The following is a 17,767-nucleotide window of genomic DNA, read 5'->3' on the forward strand; positions in this document are numbered from 1 at the left end:
CACGCTGCGGGGGCCGTGGGGACGGGCACCGAGACAAGGGGGCCCTCCCTCATCTCAGAAGATGGAACCACCCGTCTAAGCCTGGGACACACGCCCTCCACCCTGGGCCGCATCCCAGGGGATGGGAGGGAGCACAGGACATGAAAACCTCATCGCAGCACAGCCTAGAGAATTTGGGGTGGAACGTGGTCTAACCTGCACAATGCTGGGCTCAGGTAGCCCACGTACCTGTGTGTGTGTGTGTGTGTGTGTGTGTGTGTGTGTGTGTGAGGGTGTGTGTGAGGGTGTGTGTGTGTGTGTGAGGGTGTGTGTCTATCTGCAGGGATGCATGTGGGTCCATGTGCTTTCTAAGGCGGGGGCTGAATTGTAAGATTTTGCAGTGTGTGGGTATTGGTGCCAATTAAATTTCATCTGCTCAAATTCTGGTTTTCTGTCCTGTGCCCCTCCTCTGGTCTCACAGGGTCCCCCACTAGCTCCGTAGTGGCCCTGGCGATGGGAAACTGAGAGAGGAACAGGTTTGGGTCTTTGGTGTCATCCCACTGGAGTCCCCAGAGAGGGTCTGGCATGGGCAGGGAGATGGCTGTTAGGCAGTGACAAGCCTACCTGCAAATTTTGTCCCTTCCTTTCTCGTGGACAGTCAGATTCCAGTCAATTTAACTGAAGGTCCGAAAGAACAGAGAAGGAAGGGGGGGGGGCCGAATTCTTTTATTTTGTCAATTTTTTGGAAGCCAATTCGTTTTTAGTAATTTTTTCGCTAATTGATCTTTTTGGGTTTGTTTTTTTTTTTTTAAAGCTAATTAGCCTTTCTGGTGTTTCTAAAAAGCCAATTCATTTTTAAGGGGGCTGAGTGTGTGTTTGTGTGAGATTAAGGGGGCTCATGATTTCAATTTTTGTTATACAATTTGAAGATAATTGGGGGGGTATAATTTGGGGAGAAATTTAAAGCCAATTGGTTTCATACATTTTTAAAGGTGTTGCTTCCCTTGGCCCGATGGAGGGGGCCGAAGAGAGACTAGCCTGACATGGGGAGGTTGGGGCATGGGGGCTGGGTTGGGGAAGCCCACTGACAGGACGGTACAGAGATTTCAGAGGGGGGACCTGATGGAAAGGTCCCAGTCAAGAGGAGGTCACACGCCAGATGGTGCCACTTTGCAGAATTACGACAATTTGGCTCACTTCCGATTGCTGGACGCCTCGGGAGAGGCACCCCCGTGGGCAGCAGGGTCCTGGTTGGGCAAGGCGATCAGGGGACGGTGACGCTTGGCCTCTCTGAACACCTCCAGCTCCTTGGCGAGCGTGCGACCCCGGCGGGCACGCAGGAGGGCAGGCAGGCCCCTGCGCAGGCGTTGGGCGGACTGCTTCCAGGTGTCATATTGGAAGAATTTGCCCACGGGGTATCTGGGGAAGTTGTCCTAAGAGGGGAAGGGCCAGTCAAGGGGTGCCTGGACCCCCAGCCCCTGCCCCTAGCTGCCCTGACGCCCCATGTGGACTTGTCAACTTGCTGGGAACTCCTACCTAAACCTGTCACTGTGCCTAACGTGGAACAGGTCAGTTACTCACCCGACTTCTGGCCAACGTCCCCAGTGGGGGGCACATGGCAAACGTGCAAAGGATTCTCCAGCTAAGGAGCTGGCTGTGCCCTGGCCCCCTGGCTCAGAGGTGACAGCCCAGAGCAGAAATTCCCCTTGCAGCGGCTGGGCCGTCCCGGGCCCAGCACTGGGGGGCCGCCCCGGCAAGCGGGGGTCGCCGTCTTACCGGAAGCACGGTCGGAGGGGTCGACACGTCCCTCTCGGACTTGGCGGGGGTGGCACAGTAGGTCTCCAGCAGGGCCAGGTCGCAGCTGCGGAAGCAGCATTCTTCCACGATGCCACGGCTGCGGCGGCTCATGCGGCTTGCGGGCCGGCCTGGAAGTCCCACAGGAGGGACGAGAGGGCACTTCAGCACCAACTGCCACCGAGGAGGGTGCTCCTCCCCAGTCCCCGGCCCCCAGCCGCCACCCTCAGGACAGGACACCCAGTCACCTTGCAGGGACAGTCAGTGCACGGCCTGGGGTGGAGGAAGGAAGAGAGAGCAGGCAGCAGGGGTGCCCCAGAAAGGATAGGGGTGACAGCGGGTGAGCGGGTGAGCGTGATCCAGGACCAGCCCCCTGGCCTCTTGGCGCCTCCCTCCTCCTCCTGGTATTTAAAATGGGCACGTCCCCCTGGTCCACCATCAGGGGCTGCTTAGAAAATGCGTGGGGGAAGGCCCCCCAGTCCGGGATCCCGGGTCCCCGACCGGAAGGCCAGGCTGGGACCTGAGTGCTGTCCCTGCACTAACCAGGAGCCTGGGTGGTGGGCGGCCTTAGAGATGCCGAGACAGGTAGGCATGGGAGGAAGAAGAAGAAGACGGGAGGAGAGGAGTGAGGACCTGCAAAAACCACGCCCTCCTTTCTTCCCGTCCTCTCCCTCTCCTCCATGGCACAGGCTCCGGGACTCGGCTGCAAGGAAAATCCCCGGCCTTCCCCTTGGGTGCCGAGGGCAGGTGCCCTGCGTGGGGAGAGGAGCCCCTAGTAAGGGGTCCTGTTTCAGGGTTGAAAGTGTTAGGGGCTCTGTCCAGCCCCCCCTTTCAGGGATGCCTGGTGCAAGGGAGCCACATCCCGGGCAAGGGCCGGCCAGCACCAGACCCTACAGTGCCACTTCCTGCTCCCAAACGAGGCAGGAAAGAGAGGGCACAGGAGAAGCCAGGGCAGGCAGGGGCCTGAGAAGCGTCAGGAAGCAGGAACGCTTTTTAAAGAGAAGCTTTGTCATGCCAAGACGGGTGTTTTCAGCCGCTTTCACAGAATGGGTAAGTAGAGGCTGCAGAGGAAGATGACGGGTGGGGACTGGCGGGGCTGGGTAGGAGCCTTATGGTCTCTGCCAACTTGCCCCGGCCTTGTCCCTCACCCCTGTCCGGCCCTGAGGGGCATCTGGCTGAGCCCAGAGGGAACACCCACTCTCCACCTTCAGGGTCAGGCTGGGGCTGCACCCCAGTTTCTCCCATTATCCACATGGACACTCTCCAGAGTGGTCCTGACCCGTCCTACTGAGCAACTGAGGCCCAGAGCCTGCAGGAGAGGTCGCCTCCACTGGCAGCCCCACCCTGCCACACAGGGCACAGGGGCGCGGGGGAGGCTGGCCAGCCAGTCCCAGAATGGGGGTCAGAGAAGGCGAGGTGAGGTGCAGCCAAAGCACCGTCAAGCTGGCCAGTGGGCCCCCCAAATTGCGGCCCACCCCTCAGGCGTGGATCCCACCCTGCCCTGGGGCCTCGAGCCCCCAGCCTCCAGTGGCGTTGTGCGGATAGTGGTCATCTCGTGTCCTGTACCCCCAGGAGGAGCTGAGTACCCCCAGCACACGAGGCATGCCCACGCACACTGCCAGCCACATGTGCTTTTGTTCTTATTGGTTTTCAACCCACTTTATTCAATCTGAAATCCAATAGTCCCTGAACACGTGCCCACTGTCAAGACACTGGGCACCACCAAACGAGCGGGGAAACACCAGAGCCCACGAGCCTGGCCGCGGGCAGGTCAGGGAGAAGGAGGAAGGGAAGGGTGCCTTCCGCTGGGGCCTGGGTCACCCCGTCCCCAAGTCCCACCTCGCCGCTTATGGAAGGTCTGGCCCCCACAGAGACACCATCCATTCATTCTCCCTCCCACTCTGAGTCTTGTTGCAGGAAAATCAGGGGGTGTGAGCACCTCCCAGGCACACCATGGGTGCCCAATAAATGGGGACAGCAAGGTCACAGCTGCGCTCTCCAAGTCTCAGAGCAAGAGCCCACAGCCATTGACCTTGGAGGGTCCTCTCTCCGCCCGACCCCCACACCAGGGATCCCGGAGGATCTGCAGAGGTGTCTGAGGAGGCATAAGGAGGACTCCAGCATCTACTGAGCACCTGCTGTGTACTCCCCTCCCCCCTCGCCCTGCCAAGCTACTTACTGAAGTAGAAGCCGCGGTCCCCACAGACAAACTGGAGGGTGTCCACCAGCTCCCCGCCGCACAGAGTCTCACTGGGGCGGTAAGCAGCGAAGCAGCACGAGGCGAAGGCCAAGAAGGCGAGCAGCACCAGCACCGACTTCTCCATCGGGATCCCCACTGGCATCTGGGGTGGAGACGAGACTGTGAGCCCGCCGCCCGCCACGTCCCGGTCCAGGCCTCTCCCGCCGCCAGCCCTGCCACCTCCCGACTTCAGGCCCCGTTACGCGGCTCTGAAGCCTGACTCTTCTCCTTAATCTCAATCGTTTTCATTACAGAAATAACAGAAGCTTTCACTGCTGATGCAGGTAGGACGTAGAACCGCCCTGAGAGTGAAGGGGTGGAAAGCACATCTCTGACGGGCAGTCATTTCACGTGGGGACCACTGCCCCGCCAACATCAGTGCAGGCGCTCAGCCACACCCAGAGCGGCAGGGGCCAGTGCTGGACACTGGACCTGGCCTCCATCCTATGATGTCATGGCAGCAGGGCCAGCACAGGGCAGCAGCCACTCTGCGGGCCTCCCAGCGCCAGCCAAGGTGGGAGACAGCCCCACCCAGCCACAGGACATGTGCATCCCAGAGGACCAGCAGAGGTAGGGGTCCAAGAGGACCGGCTCCCCCTCCCAAAGCAACAGAGGGGTCTTGCTGCACCAGTCCCAACCCTCTGCCTCCCCCACTGCCCTTCCTGCCTTCCCAGTCTGTAGCTGAGCAAAGCTTGAGTCAAGGGTCCAATGGTTGGCACCACGGTGCCAGCCACATCCCAGGAAACTTGTTCTCCTGAACCACCCAGTCCATTGATTCCAGTGCCCCCTAAGCACCGCAAAACACACGTCAGAACCAAAAGCCTCCTTTCCAAGCCTTGAATCAGGCCACCCAGGGCCAGGGACCCGAAGTCCCTCCAGGACCACCAGACCCTCTCTCCATGTGGGATATCGACCCCCACCCCAGGTGCTGGAAAGAATAGGTCAGGCCACCTGGAGGCCAGACTCCAGGTCCCTCAGGGCCGCTTCTGGAACAAGAGGCGCTGCTTAGGACACACCCCCTTGCAAGGTTCCCTGAGGAGCTGAGGGGCTTGGAAGGGACCTTGCTTCTCTTTAGACCCAGCAAGCTACCCCTGCCTCCTCTAAAAGGTGGAAGCCCCTCTCCCAGGCAGGCAACTCCAGGTTCCAGCCCCTTCTGGAGGGACAGTCACAGCCCAGTGTCTCTGAGCCCGTTGGCACCCTGCTGCTACTCAAGGAAGGGCCTGGGCGGGCTGTCCCCTGTGTCCTTCCCAGGCTGTGCACCCAGTGGGCACTGAGGCACCAAGCAGCATGCCCTTCCCAGCTTGGAGAAAGGCAGCTGCACACTTGGCCCAAGGGGTTTTGATGCAGTAAGTCCTGTAGGAGAAGAAGGAGACAGGAGGAGGCCCAGCCTTGCTTAAGCTCTTCCATGGAAGCATCTGAAGTGCCACCTCACTCACCTCCTCCTCCCTGGGCCAGACCCCAGTCTGTCTCCTGACACCCCAGTGCCACCCCCTCCAAATTCTAAGAAGAAATTTGGTCGGCGAGCGACTGGGCACCCTCCAGGCAGCAGCTCCATCCTTCTGCAAGCCCCGCCACTGAGCGTGGGGTCCAGGCCAGGGCACCAGCAGAGAGCAGGAGGCATGCTGAGGTGAGAGCCAGGTGAAGCGCCGCCGGCAGAGGAGGGAGGGCAGGGGTGAGGAGGGCAGAGGCTGGGAGGAGGGCTGGAGGATCTGTGCGGGAGGCAGCGGGCAGGGGCCGAGGGGCTGAGGCCGGAGGCGCTCAGCAGCCGGCAGGCGGGCAGGCCGGGGCTGAAGGGCAGCAGGGTCCTCCCGCCACAGCCCTGGTTACCTGCAGCCAGACAGGAGGCTCGCTGGGGCTGGAGGAGGAGGAGGACGAGAAGGAAGAGGAGGAAACTGGAAGGCTGCCTCAGAGGAGAAGCTAATGTCCAGTTTGCAGGCTGGTCAGTGCCTCAGCTTTTATGTCTGAGCCGGCTCCTCCCAGCCCCAGCTCCACCCTACCCCCCACCCCTCTCCCTGCTGACCACTCCCCCCGCCCCCTTTGATCCCGCCCCCTCCCTCCTTCCAGCCAGTCCCTTCTCTCCTGCACCCCCAACCGCTAGCCCCAGACCATCTCTTAGCAAAGTACCATGGGGGCGGGGGGGGGCTCCTCCTGAACCCCTCCGCCCCCCCCCACCCCTCTGGGCACAGGGCAATGGGGGGGGCAGAGGGGGGCTGCTTTCTACCTCCTTGTATGGAAACTTCCATCTGCCCACTGGGGCAGGGGCAGTGACCTTCTCTGGATTGTACACTCCTGCCCTTCTGAGCCCTGGACCAAGCCCTCTCCCCAGATTCCTGGCTGGAAATGTTGGGGACAGGGAAAGGGAGGCTGGGAGTGGGGTGCGCTGCAAATGTGGCGTCTGGCATGACTCTGTTGCCAACTCGGCCCCCCTTGCTCCATCCTGGCCCCGCCCACCCAGTTTTCCTCTCTCAGTCTTCCTGGCACAGATTCAACATACCAGGGTGGGTTTCTGCGATTTGCGCCCCTCCGCATTACACAGCGCCCCCCGCCAGCGCCCCTGCCCGGCACAAATCACAAACTTTCAGCAACACCCCCCTGCACCCACATAGCGACCAGGAAGTCGCCTCACAGACAGCTCACACCTCCCTTGGCACTTCCCTTAGTCCCCACCCCCGCCCCCACCCCCTCCTCCGCGGCGCAGGGGAGAGCGCGGGGCTCGCCACGGGGAACGGGACCTACAGCCCCCCCCCCCCCCCCGTCTGCCGGGGCCCGGCCACCCTGCCCGGCCCGACCCGCGCGCCGCTTACCTGGAAGCCGGCGCAGGGGCCGCCCACCTCCCTGCTGCGTATTGCAAACCGAACAGCGGGCGTTGGCCCTCCTGCCGGACACTCCTCTGCCAGCGCCGCTCTGGCCGGGTCGCGGGGGCCGAATGTGCGACGGGGCAGAACGGGGGGATGGCTTTTTTGGGGGGGTGGGAGACTCGTCTGATTGTTTAGGGAGGACGGGCTGTCTGCGGGCTGGGGCGGGCCAGATGTTGTACTTTTTAGGGGGGGAAAGGGTATCGGGAAATGAGGTCAGCTGTTGTATCAAGGATAGAAGGGGGCAGAGATAGCGAGAGAGACAGAGTGAACGTGAAAATGGGGGGGGGTCGAAGAGAGGGCGAGAGAGAGAGGGGACAGCGAGAGGCGGGCAGGCTCACAGCGGGAGAGAGCAGCGGAGAGAGAAACAGAAAGCGTGTAATTAATCCACTTTGGGACGGCGAAGGCGAGAGGGCGGGCGTGGAAGGGGAGGGAGTTGGAGGCAAGGAGCTGGGGGGGGCGGGAGGGAGCAAAGGGAAGGCTGCGGAAGAAAAGAGGGGGCCGGGACCAGAGGCCGGAGAGGGGACGGGGAGCACAGAGAAGCGAGGAAAGGGCGCAACGTCGGGGGCCGGGGAAGGTGCTGAGGGGGGCGGAGCGGAGGCGTCACCCGGGCCGCGGGCGCCCAGCTCGGTTTGGGCCGACGGAGCCCTCGGCCGTCGCAAGCCCGGGCCTCGGGGGGGGGGGCGGCAGTGGCGGCGCCGGGGCCGCTCGGGACGCAGCGAGGAGGGGGAGCGGCCAGGCTGCGCGCCGGGGAGGGCCGGGGGGGAGCGCGGGGGATGACAACGCCGGCGGCCTGCGAGCCGGACTGCCTGCGGGGGGGACCGCCTCCTCGGGCGAAGCGGGGCGGGCGTCGAGGTAGATGAGGAGGAGGCGGCGGGGAATCCGCAGGCCGGCGGAGCGCGGCCCCGCCGACGGCGCCCGAGGTGGGAGTCAGCAGCGTCGTGGCGGACGACGTCGACGCGGGGCCGCCAGCCGGGTGGAGGCGCTGGCGGGCCGAGCGCAGGCGGGCGTGGGCCAGGAGGCGGGGGCGGCCGGAAGGGGGGGCCGAGGCCAGCCTGGCCTCACGCAGCTCCGCCGGAGAGCAGGCGAACTCCGGGCGCCAACGCCCGGCTCTTATAGCCGCGCCACCCCGCGGCGCGGCGCCCGCTCGGGCCCCGCTGGCCGCGCGCCCGCGCCAATGGGCGCCCGCGGGGCCCTCGCCCCGCCCCCGGACCGCCCCCGCAACTCGAGCCAATGGGGGGGGGCTTGGGGTCTCGGGGCCCCGGGGGGCGGCGATCGGGGGGGGCCGTGGGGTGCGCGGGGGCGAGATTGGATTGGGGGCAGGGAGCCGCAGAGCTCGAAAGAAATCCCAAATCGCCGTTCTAAAGTGTTTGAGGGCCCCGTCCTGGGTTTCGGGGTGCCAGGATCCCTACATTAGTGCGCGGGGGACGCGGGGCCACCAGGGTGGGCGGTGTCACAAGCCCTAGCGGCAGCGGGGTCCCCGCACCCCTCCAGGGGAGTCCGCGGCGGGGTCGCCCCGTCGGAGTGCGGGCGCAGGTGGCTCCACGCTGGGTCGGGGGTCCCCGAGTCCAGCTAGGATCTGAGCGGGAACTGGAGAGACCCTGGGCGCTGACCGGGAGTGCAGCCGCCACCTGCCCGAGCAGGCGCAGCACCTCGGGCTGCAGCCGGAGCCCGAGCGCCCCCCGGTGCCGCGCAGGAACCGGGGAGTAGCCTCGGCGGCCACCAGGTGCAGTACGTGGGGAGGGCCGACCCGGCCAGGCCCGAATCTGGGTCAGGCACGGGGCCAGCCAGGACTGCGCCTGCCGGGAGAGACGAGCAGGGCGGGAAACGTCGCTCAAATCCTACCTGCATGACCGAGCTCAGCGGGGTGCGTCTAAGCAGCTCGCCTTTGGGGCCCACCCAAAATAGCCGGATAATGGTTCCCCCGTCCTCAGTGCGTTGGACTTGCGTCGACTCGGGCTCAGCCCCGGGGGCCACCACGATAATTTGGGGGTCTGGGGAAACCATCTCCTGGAGAGTTTGGACGATGTAAGAAGTCGTTGTGATTTTTACGAAGTCAAAACCACGCACAAGCCCCCACGCCCCGCCCGCCCCCAGGAGCCCCGGCCGCCAGCGCCCCTGCGAGGGGAAGGGGCCGCCGGCGGCGGAAGCCCGCGGCCGGCTCGCCCCCTCGCTCCGCCATCAATCACTTCGCCCGCGCTCCGCGCGCGCCTCCCGGAATCCTCCGCTCGGCGTCTGGAGGCGCCGCGTCGCGCCGCCCGAGCGGGGTGCGCCTCTCCTCCGCGTCCCTCCTGCCCAGCGCCCTGCCTGTCCCGCTTCGGGGCCGCCGAGGCGCCTTCCCCACGACTGTGATCTTTGCAAAGAGCAAACGAAAGCCGCGCGGGTTTCACGGCGCCGGGCCCCAGCAAGCGCGGCCGCCGAAGGGCTAGCCCGCAGCAGGCTCCCGCGCCCCGCGCCGGTGTACCCCGGCAGCCTCCGGAGACGAGCGCCAGCCCCGGCGGGACGGCGGCGGGTGGGTTCGGAAGCCGAGCGGGGACCCGAGGCGGCGGGGAGCTCACCGCAAGGCTGGAGGCCGGAGGCTGCGTCCGCGGGCGCGCTAGGAGCCGAGACAGCGAGCGAGCGCTCTGCAGCGGGCGGTGGACGCGCTGAAGGTGAGCGAGACCCCGGGGGCAGTCCCCAGTGTCCGGGGGCAACGCCCAGTCCGTTGGAAGACCCGGGGACAATGCCCAAATTTGGGGGAAACTGGGGGCAATGCCCAGTCGTTTTCCTGGACGCGGGAGAAGCACTGGCGCACACGCGGCTGGGCCAAGTGTGTTTGGGAAACACAGGAGAAATTTCCCAAATCCGAGGAGCTCCGGGGACTTCGTAGGAGACGCAGAGAGGCCCAGAACCAGTGCCCGTTGTGTGAGGGATTGGGGTAGCTGCAGGGGCCTCCTCGGCGGGGCCAGGAACAATGCCCAGAGATCGGGAACGCAAGTCAGAGACGCCTGATTTGCGGGCGAGAGAACGAAGGTCCCGAAGTGGGGACCCGAGGGAGGCTGCGTTGGTGTGGGGAACGGTAATTAATGAGTAAATTCGAGGCTCCAGCAAAAGAGTCCGAGCCTGCGGTTCAGGGAAATTGCTCCGTGCAACTGGAGGACAAGGGATCTACGTCTAAAATGTGGGGACCCCTGCATCTAGGTCGGCAAGCTTGTGGGAGATTCCCATTTGTGGGGAAGTAGGTTTCGGAGTGGCTCTAGGAAAATTCTCAGTATGGAACTTGGGGAACCCAAGAAGCATATTGTGTAAAATTGGGGGAAGAAAAACAATGGACGCATTTGGGGGGTCTAGGCAAGTCCTCAGTGTGGTAGAGGAAAGTGGAGACTCATTTCCACAATTTAGAAATTCAAGTTAGTGGCCTGGAGCTTTGCAGCACCCACGGAAGGTAACTTCTATAATTGTTGTGGCTTCCCGCAAGATTCTCAATATCCTTTAGAGATTCTGGAAATACCGTCTAAATGGGTGCAACCTGAGGTTGATCAGTACATTTGGCGAATGCAGAAAATCAGTGTCCTTTTATGTTTTAGTTTTTAAATTGATTTCAATTAGTTTATTTTTGGTGAACAGGAAAAAATATCCTGTTTTCCTGGGCACTGTCTGCATTTGGGGACCCTAGTTCAACATGGCCCAAGTTTTGGGGAACCTGTGGAAATTGTTCAAGAGGTTGATACCTAAATTCCAGGGACCCTGATGAGTAGCAAGGACACTTGTAGGACGCAGGCCTGTAGTGCCTGGGATTTCCAGGACGCGGAGATATTTTTTCTGGTATCTGGGTAATTTCATTTTGGGAGGCCCGTGGAAAATGGCCTAAATTTAGGGGGACTTGGGGCAAGGGTCATAAAGTCAGAGGACCCATAAATCAATGTTCAGAAAAAGTTCAGTTGTTTTGTGGAGGAGAAAAAGGCAATCTTGGTTAATTTTGGAGGGCTGGGAGACAGTACCTCAATTTGGAGACCCCAGGAAAATAATTTTTTAAATCTGGGGATCCAAAGAAGTTCTTTAGTTCTTTAGTCTTGAGGGTCAGTATCTAAGTTTTAGGAGGAAAGGATTAAGCATTCCTAGGTGGCAGGGCCTGAAGAATCAATGTCCGAAGTTGGTGATCTCCAGGGCGTTGGCAGTGTGTGGGAAACCCAGCAAATGCTGACTAAACTTTGGGAGGACTCAGTGGGTGCTTTGGATGCTTTGGGGCCCAAGAAATTAGTGCCTTTCTGTGACCGAAGTGTAATTCTGAATGTTTGAGGGGTCTGCGGGGTAATGCCTAATATTTGAGAACCCGGCATGTCCAAATAGAGCAGCTTCGGGAAAGGGTCCAGTGTGAGCCTGGGATTTGGGATCAGTTCTGAATTTTAGGAAACTCCAGATTCTTGTCCATAAGCTTGTGGGGCCCAGGGAATTTTTTTTAATATTCAGAATGTTATGAAGCAGAGAAAATATTCAGACTATTTGGTTACTGGGACACTCGAAAGAGCTTGCTGTAACCAAATATAAGCTCTGTGCAAAAGTTTGTTTTGTGCTTGGTTTGACCCATAGGGACCTGGGAGATTTGTGATTTGGGGGAACCTGCAGGACCCACAGCCACAACTGAGCATAACTGAGCATACCTTGGATAATTGCTCGGTATGCTTTCAGGACCTGGGTGACAGTGCCTAAATTTTAAGGAAGCTGATCAGTGTCAGGGAAGTTTGGAGAGCCCCAGAAATGAGTGCCCTGTATCTTCGTGACCCACAAAAAAATTGCTCCGTGAGTTTTGGGGACCAGAAATCATCCTTTCAGTTTTGTGGAACACAGGAAAGCAGAGCGCGGTTTGTTTATGATTCCGAAAGGGGATCGGTGTGCTTTGGGTGTAATGCCTACTTTTTGATGCACGCATTGGAAGCAGTGTTCAAACTCTGAGGGTCCTGGGGAAATTGCTTAGTGTGTTGGGGGGACCTGGGATTCTTTGTGTAAAATTTAAGGAACCCAGGTTGGGGCCATTAAATTTGTGGAATTCAGCAGATAACGTCCCAAACTCTGGAGAACCAGGGGAACAGGGCTTCAGTGTAGGGGAGTCAGAACATAGACAGTAAACTTGGAAACCCCTGTAGTCCAAAATCATGGGGACACAGGGAAAGAACTCCACTGGTTTGCTAACGATGCCTAAATCCCGGGAAAACTCTGTGCATATTCTGGGGAGTCCGGCAAGTTGGTCAGCCTGACCACAGGAGCCCCCGGGTTAACATTTAAAGAAAAGAGGACTGGGCACTGTGTGACTCTGTATGACCTGGGGTGGAGGGTGTGAAACTGTCAAGAGCCTGGGAGAAGACCCCCAGTGAGTCTGGGGTCCTAAGCCACTAGTGTAAGCCTGAGAAAGCCAGTGGGGGCTGATGTGTTTTGAGGTCCCCGGAAATTAATGTCCCCCAAACACTCTTGTGACCTGGAGAAATGTCCAAAGTATTGGGGGGACCTGGGAGCAAGGCTTACATTTGGAAGACCCCAGAAAAAAATACGGTCTGCGTTTGGGAAGAGCCGGGCAGTCGCTCGGTGGGTCGGGGCCCTGGGGATGGCGGAGGCTGAGCTCCCGGGCCCGGGAAGGGAGGCGCGGCTGGCGCAGTGGCGCCCTCCCCGGGGGGCGGCGAGCGCAGGCGGCGCGGCGGCGGCGGCGGCTGCGGCGGCTCCGGGGCGGGTGTGCGGGCAGCGCGGGCAGGTGGTGCGCGGTCCCGGGGGCGCCCCAGCCGCCCACCCCGGGTGGCAGAGCGCGTCGCCCGCGTTTGCCTCCTCGCCACGGAGAGCGCTTCGGTGCAGAAGGAGCGGCGGCGTCGGGGTGGAAGGGGGAAACCCGAGCGCGGCGAGGGAGCGGCCGGGGCGCTGCTCCCCGGGCGCTCCCGGGGCTCCGGGCCCCCCCGCCCGGCCGTCTCCGAGGAGGCCCGCGGGCCCCCCGCCGCCGCCGCGCCCCGCGCGCTCCCGCGCCGCGAGCCTAGGCGAAGCCGCGGCCGGGCCGCCGCCGCGGGCAGGCTCGTCCCCAGCTCGGTCTGGGGGCCCGGGAGCACCCCCGGCGGCCACCCCCGCTCGCCCCGGCGCTCCACGAGCGCTGTTCCGGCCTTAACCAGCCCCCAAACGGGGCGAAAGCAATTTTGTTTTGGCCCCTCGGGAGTGTGGAATCGCTGGGGGAGGGAGAGGCGTAGGGGAGAGGGGTGGGGGCAGGACTGCACGGTGACTGGGGGGGGGGGGCAGGGGTCTCCTTTCGTTTTCGGAAAGAGAATTTTCAGGAAAAGCCTCCCTCTCCTGGCAGTGAAAGCTTAGTTCCTTCAAGGCAAATACTGAACCCTACACAGACCCCAGGCACTGCTGGCAGGAACAGAGTCACCCCTCCGCCCCCGGAACTGGGCCACTGTGGGGGTGGGGGGCAGCCACCCCAGGGGCATCTGCGTTGGGGGGCTGCCAGAGAGGGTGGTGCTGCTGGGGACAGCAGGATGGCGGGGCCTCAGGGCCAGTACACTGGACATCACTTGTCCCCACTAGTCACCCCAAAGGGACCCCAGCTAGCTGGGGGGGGCACCCCAAAGCCTGGCACTCTAGTAAGGCAGGGGTTAATACCATTGGACAGGTGTAGGGACCCGGCAGGGCTGAGGCCTCCCTTTCACATTAGCTTGGCAAGACCGGGAGACCCCCCCTTCCATGAAAAACAGCCCGTTTTCCACCCGGAGCCCAAGGCACGTGGGCAATGTTCCCCCTTCAAATTCCAGTCCGCATCAATCACCCCCGTGTCCCATTCCAAGAACATCTGGCCTGTCTCCCCCCACCCATCACTGCCCCCCTTCCCCTCTCCACCAGCCTTCTGCAGTCCCCTGCGTCCCTGGCTTTCAGGCCTGTGTGCCTATAGCAAGGAGGGCCGGGAGGGAGCCTCCAGCACAGAAGCCTGGCTGCATTGAGGTTGCTCCCCACTCCGTGGCAACTTGTAAATTTGGGGGTGTCGAGGATTTACAAAGTACTTGTCTGCTGACCCTGGTTCCCTGGGGCCCCAGAGCGGATTTCACGTCCTGGAGGAGGGCCTCTGCTTCCCTTGGCCCTGCTCTGGGGTCCCACCTCTCCTGCAGGCCTGCTTCCCAGGCCGGGGATGGGCTCTCCCCCTGTCTGGGGCTGCCCAGGCACTCCTGCCAGTGGCCATCTTGGGAACCCCTCCCCTGCTTTCTGCCCCAAGCAGGCACCAGCCCTGGAGAAGCTTCTGCCAGTGCTTGGAGACACGCGCTTGGACCTTGGAGGTAGGAAGGCTGAGGCCACGTTGGGGTGCCAGGCTGGGCCAGCAGGGAGAGGGGGCCCCCATGCACTTCCTCCCTGAGCTGGAGGCTGCCCTGAACCCTCACCTTATTTAGTCACAAATTCAGCTAAAGGGGCAGGGTTGTCGGGCAGATCCAGGTCACTGTAGGGCTCAAAAAGGGCACTGGCCACCCCCGGCCAGGACTAGCGGCCGGGGTCTCCCTGCCTTCTGGCCCCCCACGGTAGGAAGGGACCTGCCAGCGACCCCTGCATGTTGTGTGGCTGGGATCTCCCCCTGCGCAGGTCTTGGCAGGCAGGACCTTCAGCCCCAAGTGCCACCCTCCCCACCCCACCCTGCTCCGGCCTGAGGCGGCACCAGCCTCGCCTCTGGATCTGCACACCCATATTCCAAAGAGAACAATCATCCCCCCCAAGTACTCAGACTCACCCCAGCAAGCCTGGCCCCAGCGCCCAGGCCCTGCGGCTCCGAGGCTCCAGCCGCGCCGGTTCCCTCGCTCCCGCCCGCCCCGCAGCCGGCCTTTCCCGTTCCCGGGTTTCCTCCCCCAGCTCTGGCTCTGAGCTGGCCGCTCCCCCCGTCCCTGGGACCAAGCCCAGCATTTTACAAACCAGGCTCCATGCTCCGGGAGTCCCCTGAGTGCCCCCTTCTCGCCCGCCCCCCACCGCAGGGCGCCCGGCCGCTGAGGCAAAAACCTTGCGTTCAGCTCCCAAAGGGACCCCCACTCCGCGGCAGCCCCAGCTGGAAACGAGGGACCCAGGCCCCAGCCAGGACGCCAGGACCCGACACCACAAGGCACCAGAGGCCCCTGAGCAACGAACCAAAAGTCAGAAGTACGTGTGGATCGGGTGGGGGCCCCGGGGCAGGGGCTGAGCGGGCGCTCCCTGCACGGACCCGGCACCCCCGTTGGACTGTTCTATGCAGTGTCTGAACTGAAGACACCTTTAAAACCGTTCTTGGTTTGTCTCTCTCTGCACGTGCTGGGTCCCCCACTGCAGTCCCGGAAGAGTGGGCACGGCACAAGAACACAGACCCACCCACCTCCACCGCCAAAGCTCTCCAAGACCCCGGAGCAAGCGCCCCTCTGGGGCAGCCAGCCTGTGCCCCCGTCCCAGTACCTGCTCCGTCAGCTGGCCGGCCGCCACCGGGAAACTTGCCCCAGAAGCATCCCAGGAGGCCCTGGCCCCGGGGCCTTTCTAGTGCCCCCCACCCTCCGGCCCACACTCACACACAGGAAGCCCTGCCGGACTCGAACGCGATGGGATCGTGACACCGGCGCTCCTAAGGCCCTCTGTAGAGCTCAGGTGCGTCCCCAGCCTTGGTCATTACCTCACTTCTCACTGTCCAGAGCCTCCAGGAGGGCTGCAACTGTCACCCAGTTCGACACTTGGGAACACTGAGATGCCAAACCACCAGTGGGAGGCCCCACAGCCCGCAGCCCAGGGCAGGGAGGACCAGGTCTCACGTGCCCAGCTGAGCCAGCTTTCCCCAGTTCCTCCTGGATTTATGACTTACAAGTTTTCCGTCCTCTTTCCCCTTCCTCCAGCTCTGTCCTCACCTTGACCCGGCCGTCTCCCCTGCTCCCCTCCCCGTTCCTCTGGCTTCCTCCACCAGGAGCTCCCCTCTGAGGACCTCAGCGCTGCTGCCCGGACTGCAGGGAGCCTGCTCTACCCACACCTGAGCCCCCAGGAAGAGAGGCCCCAGGAGCAGACCCTGAATCCCAGATTCCAGTTGTGTGACTCTGAACACATCCCCAGCCCCACTGGGTCACCTCTCCTTGTGAAAGAGGGGTTGGGGGCTGCAACTGCCCAGAGCTCTAAGCACCAGAGGAGAACAGGCCCCTGTACACAGCCTGCTCTTGTACACTGGGTCCTGCCCCGGGAGGCTGGAGACACTCACCTGCATGGGGCAGGGGCTGCGGCTGGCTGCTGGCCTCAGTTCTGAGCAGATGGGGGTCGTCTGGGCCACAGGCCGCAGCAGCTCACCTCAGGGCTGGGATCTCAGGCAGCTCTGGCCGACTGGGGCTCAGGCTGGGGCTCAGGCTGGGGGGCAGCCTTGGCTGGGGGCTGGGCCAGACGCGGTGTGGGGCCCTGGGGCTGGGGACTGGAGTCCCCCTCCTCTTCCTCGAGCTCAGCAGTGACTCTTCGGCCCCTGGGGAGAAGCCAAAAGATGTTCCTAAGATGATCTCTTTTAAAACAATCCTTCCCCCAAACCAGAGCCTTGGTCCCTGGCCCCTCCCCTGGCTGTTGGGTGGAGAGGCTCGCAGGTCACCTTGTCAGGGTTTGGGTGGTGGCTCCCCTTCTGTCCCTCCGTCTGCATGGCTCTCCCTTTTTTAAGTACAGAGGAAGGAGGAAGGTGCCCACAGTTCACCCAGAGCTGGGCTTTCCAGCAGCCACGCCTGCAGAGATGCCCGTGGGGCAGCCAGAGACCTTTCTGTTGGACGGGCTGCTCCTTCCTGGCCAGGGTGGACTTCTGCCTGGGCATGGGGGCTGAAGGCTGCCCACAAACAGCTCGTCTGGGGGGTGACAGCACACAGTGCAGACATCCTCCCCTCCACCCCACCCCACAACATCCCCCCCTTGAACAGAAGCAAGGAGGGGCCGGGCACCAACCAAAGGGCACAGCTCAGCACTGAGAAGGCAGCTGAAGGTGGGGGAGGCTGGGCTTCTCTGGGGAAGGGAACCCCTTCCCCACAAATGCAACACTGGGTGGATGGAGGAGTCTGCGGCCCTGTGTGGAAGGAGAGAAACTTCATGACAAAATAACGCCCCCTGGAGAAACTGCCCTTGCCCGGCACTCAGTGCCCAGGTGGTGGGGCTGGCAGGGTCGGCGCAGGAGGCCAGCGCGCACCGTCAGGAGGGGGCCTGCTGTGGGTACCAAGGGGCTGCTTCCCTGCGTTGTCCTTCCCAGCCTCCTTTCCAGCTACTTGGGATTCTCTGGTGGTGGTTGGGGGGTGTAGACAGTGGGGACAGAGAAGCTTTACTTTATAAATGGTATAAAGAAAAAAGCTGCTTCAGAATCTCGGGGCCCTGGCCCCTCTGCACAGTCTCGTGTTTGTCTGTGGTTGGGATTGGGGGGGGGGGGGCACGCCGCAAGAGGGAACTTCTTACCCAGAAAAACCCTGTGCCTTTTGCATTGGCACAAACAGCCATGTCCTGCTGCTGAGAGCAGCAGCCCTCCGCTCCACCCCTGCCCCTCCCATTTTGCCGGACAGACTAGTGAAGGAAAACCTCTTCTCCCTGCCAAAGCCTCTGTGGCTCTGGGCAGCTCTGTAGAAGGGTCCTCTGCCCACCTGTCTTTCCTGTCCCCTCCAAAGTGGAAGCTCGCCCAGGACCCTGACAGCAGAGGTCCCCCCCCCTCCTGCCAGCTTCCCCAAGCCCCCACCCCACCCACACCTGCACCCTGAGAATGTGGCATTGCTCACACACAGGTGGGGGCACGTGAAGGGGGGGGAGCCCAGGTACCTGTACTCTAGTCGCTGCGTGGTCCCCGAAGCTCCCGGGCGGTGGATGAAGAGGACTGGGGAGTCACTGGTGCCCCAGGCTCTCTGCCGAAACTGCCGGGCTGGTGGCCCGCTGGCTGGGCCAATATTAGCAGTCGCCGCCAAAGCAG

The 17,767-nt window shown here is 62.4% G+C and overlaps 2 protein-coding genes across 5 annotated transcripts; one reads left to right on the forward strand and one right to left on the reverse strand.

Annotated features, from left to right (window-relative positions):
- Positions 1 to 243: 243 nt before the first annotated feature.
- Positions 244 to 15,532, reverse strand: IGF2 (insulin like growth factor 2). 4 transcript variants are annotated; one of them, XM_064491988.1, is made up of 5 exons: positions 6,817 to 7,547; positions 5,840 to 5,929; positions 3,953 to 4,115; positions 1,756 to 1,904; positions 244 to 1,412 (listed from the first exon to the last, which is right to left on the reverse strand). In XM_064491988.1, the coding sequence occupies exons 3-5, from the start codon at positions 4,113 to 4,115 to the stop codon at positions 1,173 to 1,175; spliced, it is 552 nt and encodes a 183-aa protein (XP_064348058.1). In that variant the 5' UTR covers positions 5,840 to 5,929; positions 6,817 to 7,547; the 3' UTR covers positions 244 to 1,172. The 4 variants fall into 4 exon arrangements, with proteins under 4 accessions (XP_064348058.1, XP_064348059.1, XP_031303794.1 ...); XM_064491989.1 differs by lacking the exons at positions 5,840 to 5,929; positions 6,817 to 7,547 and adding an exon at positions 15,485 to 15,532; XM_031447934.2 differs by lacking the exons at positions 5,840 to 5,929; positions 6,817 to 7,547 and adding an exon at positions 8,713 to 8,889.
- On the forward strand, positions 9,189 to 17,126 carry LOC116152038 (photoreceptor cilium actin regulator-like; the record flags this gene model as incomplete). Its single annotated transcript, XM_064491812.1, is given in 8 exon segments — positions 9,189 to 9,287; positions 9,289 to 9,330; positions 9,332 to 9,518; positions 14,084 to 14,144; positions 14,554 to 14,645; positions 14,720 to 14,821; positions 15,080 to 15,459; positions 15,719 to 17,126. Coding segments are annotated over 8 exon segments (1,344 nt in total), but the record flags the coding sequence as incomplete, so codon positions are not given.
- Positions 17,127 to 17,767: the final 641 nt, after the last annotated feature.

Source organism: Camelus dromedarius, chromosome 12, assembly GCF_036321535.1.
Source record: "Camelus dromedarius isolate mCamDro1 chromosome 12, mCamDro1.pat, whole genome shotgun sequence".
Classification (NCBI taxonomy): domain Eukaryota; kingdom Metazoa; phylum Chordata; class Mammalia; order Artiodactyla; family Camelidae; genus Camelus; species Camelus dromedarius.

Bases quoted from the DNA above. Each gene is read 5' to 3' on its own strand.
- IGF2 (XM_031447934.2), bottom strand. From the start codon at position 8,874: ATGGTTTCCCCAGACCCCCAAATTATCGTGGTGGCCCCCGGGGCTGAG. The intron at 4,116-8,712 runs GTAGGATTTGAG...TCTCCACCCCAG, and splicing joins CGCTGAGCTCGGTCATGCAG to ATGCCAGTGGGGATCCCGAT. The intron at 1,905-3,952 runs GTAAGTAGCTTG...TGGGACTTCCAG, and splicing joins GGACCGCGGCTTCTACTTCA to GCCGGCCCGCAAGCCGCATG.